We start from the raw sequence: 10,769 nt of genomic DNA, 5'->3' as shown, positions 1-10,769 counted from the left end.
TTATGACGAAAAACAGAACAACTACCATAACTTTGCGATTAAGATCCAAATATTACAGACCAATCTAGATCTATGGAAATCAAGAAATTTAACACTATTTGGAAAGGTTCTTATAATTAAATCGATCGGGCTGCCACAACTTGTCTACTTGGCTTCAAATCTTAATGTACCGATAGATTTCACAAGTGATACCCAGAAGAGGCTCTTCAGTTTCTTTTGGAAGAACAAAAAGGACAAAATCAAAGGAGAATGTGTATATGAAGATTACGAAAAGGGAGGAATTCGTATGCCTAACCTTGACTTTGTGTTAAAAGCCTTACGTCTGGCGTGGCTGCCAAGACTTCTTAATCCAGTAAAGCAAAACTGGAAATCTATACCTTACCATTTTTTCCGGAAACTTGGAGGCCTCAATTTTTTGTTAAGATGCAACTACGACCCAAGGTATCTATAGACCCAAAATTACCTATTTTTATGAAGATGTACTGTCTTTCTTCGTCCAAATTAAATCTCGGCTTAAACAAGAAGATGAACAGGAGATAATTTTGTTTAACAACAAAAACATTTTAATTGATGGAAAACCCTTCTTTATTAGGGAATGGTTCTCTAAAGGAATTATTTCAATGAAGGATCTCCTGCACGATAATGGACAATTTCTAACCTATGAAGAGTTTTTAAGGAAATATAGTTGCAAAACCAACTTCCTGAATTTTTACCAAGTTGTGAGCGCTATTCCTCATCATCTTCTGTCAAAAGCAAGAAATCTGGATGACATTTCAAAAAACTTCTATGTGGAGAGATCTCCACTATTCCAGCTGTTAAATGGTCACGAGCTAAATCTAGACAAAGATAAAGCTAAGGAGTTTTATTGGATCTTAAACGAACGGAATCTCACATCACTGCCAAATGGGCCAGAGAAATGGAAAAAAACCCTTAACACAGGATTAAATGAATGGCAAACATTCTTCAAGTCGGTGAGAAAGATCTGTAAAGAGAATAAGTTAAGAGAATTTCAATTTAAGTTTTTACATAGGATAGTCATCACCAAAAAAGAACTGTTTCGTTTTGGAATCAAGCAGGACAGTGATTGTTATTTTGCGGTGAAGAGGATTCCATAGATCACACCTTCATTAACTGTCAATTCACACAGTCCTTCAGGGAAAGTGTATTCAGGTGGTTCAACTCTATGAATAACTTCAACTGTCTCCTTTCATTGAAAGAATCTTTATTTGGTTTATCTGAAAATTCACCTAACAATATCCACCTTGCAGCAAAATTAAACTACACTCTGTTTACACCTATTCTTGTAAGCTTCGCAACAAAGCTCTTACTCTCTCGGACTTTGCCCACCAAATAGAAATTAAATACCAACTAGAAAAATTCCGAAATTGTGAAACATTATTTGGAAGCTTTTATAATGATTAAGATGCTGCCAATTAAATTCCTCACCTTGGGCTGTCACCTTGTAGTGGTGGTGAGGCTTGGGTGTCTCAATGACCCTAAGAGCTGTGCCGGCTGGGACTCTAGTCCCTGGTAGGTCTAACCATGCCGGATTGGTCAAGGGGTTGAGGCCAGACAAAGAACAGCCCCTGGTCCTCCAGGTTGGGGCTTGGGCGGTGGGCCAATCACCCGCCCCCTTAAAACAAAGCAGATTACAGAAACCTTAAACACTCGAAGGCAATCTTTCCTTGGGGCCAATGTGGTACCTTGCTTAAGTAAGCAAAGCATGACGCCCTTGAGCCAAAGCCGAGAGAAAGCTCAGGAGCTGAGCAAACCACTAATGACACCAAGGACTCAGATAAGAATAGGGAACTGGAATGTGAGAACGATCTATACTACAGGAAAATCCGCACAATTTGCGAGAGTGATGAATCAGATGAAGATCCAAATTATGGGAATAAGTGAGTGCCGATGGACAAGAGCAGGTAAAATGAAATTGAGTTCAGGCGAAACAGTACTTTACTCAGGACGAGATGACGATCAACACATGCAAGGCGTGGTGATAATGATGACAAAAGAGGCAACAAAGGCTCTGACTGGTCACCAATTAATGAGAGAATAATAAGCTTACGATGATACATGTGTACGCGCCAACTAATGATGCTGATGAGCAAACGAAAGAGGATTTCTATGGAAACTACAAGAAGTAGCCGAGCAGGCACACAAACATGATATGTTAATCATCATTGGAGACATGAATGCAAAGGTGGTCAACGGCCTTGAAAGAGTAATGGGAAGACACGGGCTGGGCACCGTTAATGCGGATAATGGAGAAAGACTGAAAGACTTCTGCGATTTTAATGAAATGGTTATCACTGGAACAGTATTTCTTCACAAGGAAATTCACAAGTAAACCTGGGTTTCGCCCAATGGAAGAGAAAAAAAATCAGATAGATCACAGTCTGGTTAACAGAAGATTTAGAACGTCAGTGTTAGATACCAGGTCCATGAGGTCAGCAGATGTGGCCAGCGACCATTACCTTGTACGATCAACCATCAGATTAAAGCTCAAAAGAGCACCGGTGACAAAGAGTACCAAGAAGAAGTTTAACACACAGAAACTCCAAAACAATGATATACACAGAAGGTTTAACATACAGCTGAAGAACAGATTCCAGGCACTAGCAGTAGAAGAGGCAATTACCGAGGAAGGAGAAGAAGAAGAAGGAGACGAAGGGGAAAGGAAAAGTGAGATAATAGAGAAAGCTTATGTAAAAACGGCAGAAGAGGTCTTAGGGTATAAGAAAAACAAAAACAAGCCATGGTTAAGCCAAGAAGCTTGGACTCTGGTAGACCAAAGGAAAGCCATCAAACAGAAGTTAATTGGTGCAAGATCAGAGAGGCAAAAAAAAGAGATGGCAAGATGAATACCGACAGAAGGATAGGGAAGTTAAAAGACAGGTTAGGGTGGATAAAAGAAGATGGACAAAAGAGATTGCAGAAGAAGCTGAAAATGCGGCTAAACGACAACACATGAAAACACTGTATACCCTGACAAAAGTATTAAGCAACGAAAGGCCAAGGCAGAGTGCTGCAGTAATGGGCAAAAACGTCAAAATCCTTAATGATAAAGAAAGTAATAAAGACAGAACTGCCGGATGAAATAGAAGAAATTGATACATCTGAAACCAGCAGGACCAAAGTAAGGAAGGCAATAGGGCATCTGAAGAATGGAAAAGCGCCAGGAATTGACAACTTACAAGCAGAGCTGCTTAAAGCTGACATTGACTATGCTACCACTAAAGTCAAGGAGATCATAGACATAGCGTGGAGAGATGAGAAGACACCAAGAAAATGGAGAAAAGGACTGATTGTCAAACTGCCAAAAAAAGGAAATCTGAAGGAATGTAAGAACTGGCGTGGAATTACGCTGCTGTCAGTTGTCAGTAAGGTCATGGGGAGAATTGTGATCGACAGGATACGAATCGGAGTAGAGCCGAAGCTCAGAAAGGAACAAGCAGGTTTTCGACCAGGTAGAGGAACTACTGAGCAAATTTTCATATTGAGAAATATTATCGAACAGTCAATAGAGGGGCAGTCATCATTGTACGGTAACTTCATAGATTTTGAGAAAGCGGTCGATTTAGTCCACAGGTACAGCCTATGGTTGATAATGAGCAGCTACGGCACACCATCAACACGGTGAAAGCGCTTTATGATGACTTTCAATGCGCAGTAGTAGATGGCCAGGATACAACGGAATGGTTTAAGATCAAAACTGGAGTGAAACAGGACTTTAACATGTCAGGTTTACTATTCCTGCTAGTCGTTGACTGGGTAATGAGAAAACACCTTGCAAGAGGGGAACACCGGTATAAGATGGAAGTTCACCACAAAGCTCGAGGATCTCGACTTTGCGGATGATATAGCCCTTTTGTCATTAACCAGGCAGCACATTCAGACTAAGACCGATAAGTTGGCCCATGAAGCAGAAAGAGTGGGACTGAAAGTCAATGTAGACAAATGTAAACTGCTACGAATAAATTCGCAGAACAACGATGTGGTGGAGGTAAATGGACGAGGAATAGAGGATGTTGATAGATTTGTGTGCTTGGGTGCTACAGTTTCCAAAGAGGGCGGAGGCACTGAAGACATCCACGACAGAGTAGTCAAAGCAAGAGGGGTATTCTTGAGATTGAAAAAGATTTGGAGTAGCAACAGCATCAGTCGACGAACCAAAGTCAGGCTATATAAGACACTGGTAAAGCCAGTCTTGATGTATGGCTGGGAGACTTGGAAGATGAATAAAAGTGATGAAAACAAAATCAACGTCTTCCAAAGCAGATGTCTTAGACGGATATTTAAGATACGCTGGCAGGAAAGAATTACAAACAAAGAAGTCCTGATGATGGCTGAGATGGAAAACCTCAGTGCGGACGTGCGAAGGCGGAGAAGGAAATTCATCGGCCACATCATGAGGAAAGAACCGAATAATGACTGCAGGACTGCATTAACCTGGACACCGGAAGGGCGACGAAAACGGGGCAGACCAAAGACAACATGGAGGAGGACGGCGGAGAGGGAAAGGGAAAAGGCTGGATGGACGAATTGGAGTAAGGTACAAATCGCAGCGGCTCACAGAGCTGGTTGGCGTAATTGTGTTGAGGCCTTATGTGCCACATGGCACGAAGTGGATAGGTAACAGGTAGGTAACAATTAAATTTAGTCAGTAATATAATCAGGCCGTTTATTGTGCATGTTGTAAGATGCAAGTCGTCTGATTCCCTTTTTGCCTAATACCTTGTTGTAATTTATGCGCTTTCTGTAACTTATATCAGTGTGATTGAATAAATAAAATTACACACAAAAAAAATAAAATAAAATAAACACCTGAGGTACAGTAAGAGAGATGCAATTTCGTTGTTGCGAACTAGTTTACAGACACGGCCGTTAATAAACAGCATTGGCAGGGGACTCGATCCCCCAGATTTGTAGCTGACATCTTCACCTAAGATATCGTAAAATTCAAACATCTGCGGGACGGAGAAGACGCACGTCTCTGCGATTTGGTGCACCTCGTTAAGGGACGTTTCAACACGCTTTAAGAAGCTGGACGTCCTCACGATATGGATAACAAAGAATGTGAACCGGTGATCGAAAAGCATGGGCGCTTCACTTAGAAATCAACTGTAACAAGGCGACTCTAGCATAGTTGATAGCATGGATGACCACCGAAATGAAGTCCAGAGTGAAGGCAAACGCACCGCACCACATCCCGTCGACCTCAATTTATGAAAAGAAAACAACACCGGGCTAGCTCTTCCTCGCCCAAGTGCTGGCTTTCTAAGACCGAATCGATTTAAGGCTGTCAAGGAGACTAATGCCTGTTTCAACCGCCTTAGACGAACAGGTCCACAGTATGCTCATGACGAAGACAGTTCCCTAAAAACCAAACAGAAGCCAGTGCACGTACTACCATCATGCACCCGCTTCTACAGGCAGTGCTTCCGCCTAGCGTGGCTGATTATTTCAGATAGGGGGCTTCGCGGCAGTCAAAGACGGTCTGCGTAAACTCTACAGAGCAGAGCTAAGAGGCTACGTGTACTTGGGGTCCCTCCCTTTAAATCCAGGAGCTAGGGTGGGTCAGAATTTGTTAATGCTCACTAATGAGACCTATTCATTAAGTGAACGTACTGAGTTAAGACCCTAAGGGAATTTTAATTGATTAAGTAACTGGGGTTCTACTGTACTAGTTTTAACTAGTACAGAAATGTTTCCATCTTTTGTCCGATTTAAATTGCAGGCTACATGAAACTTGATTACTTTTGAAGACATGAGTATGGCAAGACTCTGATTGGCTGTTCGATGGAGCATTGTCAAATGTCCAGATAAGATTCAGTGTCCCAGACACTAAATCTTACCAGGACATTTGACAATGCTTTGATCGGCTATAGGCTAAAACTGACCAAATGGGGCATTTCCTGGACATTGGAAGCAAGCTGCGATAAGAGTTTCATAAATTCAGGTATATTTACAATAGCACAAAAAAGTTCGATCTATTTACAGTACGTCAATATATAACTCTGTCTCTCAAGTAACTCTGAGAAAAGCACTGTTACTTGTGTATTTGTTGAGAGACTGTTAAATAGCAGCATTGTCCTGGAATGATTATTATCGTCAATGAATAATCTTTGACTAATTAAAACACCGATGGAAAGTAAAATCTTTTCCGCCTGCTAATTGCTCAGGCTCATGCCAATGATACGCCATCGATCCTATCTGATTACTCATTGATTGCCTACTGATTATTCATCGGTAATTATATAAATTGCATTTTGATTACTAATGGCCACTGCTACTATATGTCTCCTTAACTATTGGTACTAGACTTCCCTAGCTGAAAGCTCCAGTCAGTCTAACCTGCTTAGATCCTTTTTGAGTTTTTTATTGGATGTTTGCACTATTTGCTTGTGTGGTCGTGTACGTAGGTTTCGTTTACTTTTTTTAACGTCTAATCTCTAAGTCTCAAAGTTTTCACTGTCCGTTAAATTCGAACTTGTTAACTGATGGAAAGTACCGGTTAGAGGTAAATGTCAACTTGTAAGGAGACCTGTTCAAGAAATAACCGTACTGTTCAAGAGAGTCTCACTACTCTATCGAGAACAAATAACTTTTCATGACTGACCTGATTCCGACCTACTGACCGCACCCAGCAAATAATCCTCCACCTTTTTGAGGTGATTGCGCAGGAAAATAAAAGTAGTCAATCAATCTTGTTTTCTTGCTTGCTTCTTTCTTTCTATCTTTTTTAATTTCCCCCTTAATCACGTAATCGCTATTTTCTTTTTCATAAAATTTCCCGTATATTTAACCAATAACTATTATGTGGGAAAAGCTATATCCTTATCAAGCCTAGCTGCAGCAAAAAATCTTCCTTGCTTGGAAACTCCTTAGGCAATAATTTGATCCGATTGTCGACATGGGCAACAACACTTTTATCAGCAACTTCGTGCTTTGATCGAAGGTCCCCATAATCTATAACTATACCAGTCTTAGTCATATACAGTCTGGTTTGGTAAATTTTAAACGATTTAATTACTTTTTGGAATATCTCTTTCAGATCGTCTAATTTTCCTGGATTGAAATCTAGGTCAGTTTCTACAGTTTCATCTGTCTGATGACTGGAATCAAGCTTGGTTTGGTTTCCTATCAACACAGTGCGATCCTTGTCGACTTCATCCCCAGTATTTAAATTGTAATCCTCCCTTGCTGTATCTATGGGCTCTCTCTTTCGCTTAAGTTTCTGAAGTTCCTGTTCCTGTCTTGCCAGTTTTTCTTTAAGCTCAAGGATTTTATTTTGACGAACACCGTTCTCTTGAAAACGAAAGGTCTCTGAAGTCGACGACTGAACATCGCTTCTGTCGCTTTCTACCGTAGGCATATGTTCTTCTCTGCTTTCCTTGATGGGAATAGTAACGTTTTTACCATCATCTTGTTCCCGTTGGCTGTTTTTCTCTAGACTATCTTCTTGGCTATCTTTGTCGTTGTCTTTGATGTTACAGTCAATACTGGCGATACTACTGTCGTTCAGGGAACAACAGTTATTAAGCTGAACATTTTGTTTCTCGATTTCACAATTTATTCCTTCCTCCTGATGCTGTTCCCTTTTATCATAGCTATCCATGCGGCTTTTCTTTTTGGTTCTCCTGGGGCCAAAGATTCTCTTACGCTTCCTCTTCTTTTTCTTGCGTTCTGGGTTATTTGCTGACATGACCTCTTCAGGGTCATATTGCTTGATCGTACTGGTATCTTCAGTATTAGGAATGCTGTTCTTCTGAATAGCAATTTCACTATAATCACAACCACTATATATCCCACTACTACAGTTGTCTTCTGGCGGGTTGATACTTTTTGACACACTTCCTCCAACTTTCAAGTCCATGTGACTAGCAGTAGTAGTATCACATTGCTCCGTCTGGAAATAAACCTTGTAGAGACTTCTTTGCTGGTCGTAGGTGTCTTGCATGTGTGCTGGGCATCCATCACTGAGAAAATTTCTCAGCTTCTCTTTAATGTTTTCACTTATTTTCGTATTTTTTTTGTTGTCATTATTTGGCTTGAATGACTGGCCAGCACTTGGCACAACAATTACTCCATTTGGTGCGACCCTCACCGTTACGCATTCTTGGAAATGTCGCACGGGTACTGATGGGTTCAAGCTGAAGACTTCAACAATTTTGGGAAAATTGCCAGTGCCTTTATTTTCGTTGTCACTAGCAACAAGGTTCATGTTCATCTCACGAGGTACAAGTATGGAAGGCGGTGAGAAACATGGGGTATTGTTGACTATCTTATTTCCCTGTGAGCTTGTTGCCCTTTGGCCAGTTTCAAACGGATTAAAAGCATCGCAAGTACTTGAACATTGAAGCAGTTTAATGTCTCTTTCAACTATTTGTTCATATCTTTCAGCGACCTCTTTCCATAGAGTCTCAGGGTTTGCCCTGCAAATGGCCAGTACAAAATAATGGTTAATATGCCTTACCCTTTCAGTTAACTCAATATCAGCAAGAAGTATAAGGTGTGTGGAACGGCTCTGGAACTTGGTCGGCAGAACTTCTAGGGGATGTTTTTACTCTCAAAAAAAAAAAAAAAAAAAAAAACATTTGTACAAACTAACTTAGCGCCAGCATAATCGAATGTGTATTATATTGTAAGTTTGATTCAAAACTGATTTATTTCCTGACACAGATTTTTTTCATGTAGTAGTTAAAGTTAGATTTCAAAAACACGAACAGATTCGACTGAGATGTGTTGACTTCTCTTGAAGCTATTGGAATGATGACATCCGAGGTTAAAATGAAAGATGCCCATTCCTCAAACGCGTCCTAACAGGCTAAGAAATAGCCACATTAAACTCTTTTGTTGAACAAAAAAGGTCAGTTAGTATTTAGCTGTTTTGAAAAGTTATAGAATGATCATTATTACTTGTATGAGAGCTTGTCTTTCGATTCATAGGTTTTGCTTTGAAAGGAATTCCTAACAGTAATTCCTAAAATACTGAAAATTACAAAGACTTTTATTAAACCGGACATGAGAAGGTCATGCTCTTGTCACGAGTGAATAATTCCAGCATCTCGTCATTACTTAATCCAAACCGCAAAATCATCAAAGGATCACTCATGTGTAAGAAAATAAAAAACCAACTATGATACAGAAGGAGTTCTTCAGTTTCTGAGAGAACACCGATCATTTGCGCTTGCTCCCCGCTTGCTCTAGTCCGTTCTTTAGTTTTCACTGGCGAATTCGCTGGCTAAGAATTGCAAACTTTGATGAGTTGAGTTGGTTGCTGCATGCTGCACCAACACGTCAAGCTTGGATTGTTCAAGTGACGCGGGATATAGTGATCGCTTTTATGCAGTCTTGCTTCTCTTTCAAAACCTGGCAACTCAACTCACTCAAATGCCAGCATGGAGATGTCTTCTTTACAACATTTGCTATTGGTTTTGAATCGGTATTTGACCTTCGTTACAAGCCAAATCTTGATGGCATTGTTGACAAAGAAGGCGAACTGTTTATAGCTTATTAAATATATTCTCTTTTTTTACCACGTTAATGCACTTGCTGAGATTGGGAAAAAATAAACCAGATTTTAAGTGACATTTGTTATAACGTTAGATACATCAGTTACATAATGAAATGCATTTTTGCAAGACTATCCTCAGTGAATTCTCCGTTGCGTTCCTTTGGCATCGTTTTATATTAAATCTTGCGTTGCTTGAACGCAATCAGTATTGAGTTTGCTAACCTGCTAAATGTTGGCCCAGAACTGAGAGAGTATTGTTGCTCAAGGCATCTCCCAGAAAAGAAGGGCTTGCTTGCAATTCTTACTTGGTTCATGATAGTCGGAGCGTTTGTTAAAGGTGATATATGGTGTGGACGTGAAACATCGGGGTGAGTCGGTTGCACAACAACACAATTGTAATATGAGCTAGAATAAGCTTTCTAAATATGATCTTTGAACCACGGTTTACCTCTTACCACAAATGCACAGTTGTTACAAGACCTCAGACATCACGAAATACTATCCTGGTAATTTCGTAAGATTATAATGATTCAAACAACAGATGGCATACTCACAAATGCTCCGCCAATTTATGCAGGTCAAAATGTCACGTTCAAATGATGAGTAAATTTAGCACTTGAATAAATTATCTGAGGGTTGTCAAAACATGCTGTTCAATCATTTGAAACGTTTATAAATACTGCGCGTATAAACAACGTCGCTGTTACTATCGTGAATTCGAATGGTCTTCAATTTATCGGGAGTGGGAAAATCCGACGTTTCCTTCCATGAGCTACATAAGTTCAGAGTAACGTACTTTCTATTTCCGTGCCTGGAACAAAGGTTTGAAAAAGATCGAGAAAGGTATAAAAGGAGCCGAGAACGTCTAGTCCAGTTAAACAAGTCAACTTGGCTTCACAAACCGCAGGAAACTGCGGACAAGTGCGGTTTAGCGGCCGCTGATCCTAAGATGGCTTAAGGCCAAGGTTACTTGTATGATATTGTCAAATGTGAAAGCTACTGGTAACTTTCAAATTGAAAACTTTAAAAACTGCAAAAGCCGTGAACGAAGATCCTGCTTGCTTGTACGTTGGATCTCACAGGAGATCTAATCAGCCAAACTTGAAAAATAGACGATGAGAAGTCCAAAGACTGCTGCAAAGCTGACACAACGTAATATATTTTAAAACAATATTTCGGCTGGCCAAACCAGCCTTCTTCAGGTTTAGATGTTACTGAATTATATAAATGAAATTACAATATTATATTA

General features: G+C 40.2%; 1 protein-coding gene across 3 annotated transcripts; it reads right to left on the bottom strand.

The window, feature by feature from the left end:
* Positions 1 to 5,711: 5,711 nt before the first annotated feature.
* Positions 5,712 to 10,122, bottom strand: LOC146484203 (uncharacterized). Of its 3 annotated transcripts, none has more exons than XM_085104945.1 (2): positions 9,743 to 9,922; positions 5,712 to 8,438 (listed from the first exon to the last, which is right to left on the bottom strand). In XM_085104945.1, exons 1-2 carry the CDS (start codon positions 9,832 to 9,834, stop codon positions 6,833 to 6,835), a joined length of 1,698 nt encoding a protein of 565 aa, XP_084961071.1. In that variant the 5' UTR covers positions 9,835 to 9,922; the 3' UTR covers positions 5,712 to 6,832. The 3 variants fall into 3 exon arrangements, with proteins under 3 accessions (XP_084961071.1, XP_084961072.1, XP_084961073.1); XM_085104946.1 differs by lacking the exon at positions 9,743 to 9,922 and adding an exon at positions 9,969 to 10,122 and having other exon boundaries at positions 5,713 to 8,438; XM_085104947.1 differs by lacking the exon at positions 9,743 to 9,922 and adding an exon at positions 9,976 to 10,097 and having other exon boundaries at positions 5,713 to 8,438.
* Between the last annotated feature and the right edge of the window lie 647 nt (positions 10,123 to 10,769).

The sequence above is a fragment of the Pavona decussata genome, unplaced genomic scaffold, assembly GCF_977016875.1.
Source record: "Pavona decussata unplaced genomic scaffold, jaPavDecu1.1 SCAFFOLD_36, whole genome shotgun sequence".
Lineage (NCBI taxonomy): Eukaryota > Metazoa > Cnidaria > Anthozoa > Scleractinia > Agariciidae > Pavona > Pavona decussata.
The sequence above is the reverse complement of the archived record's forward strand: the minus strand, read 5'-3'. Positions and strand labels throughout refer to the sequence as shown.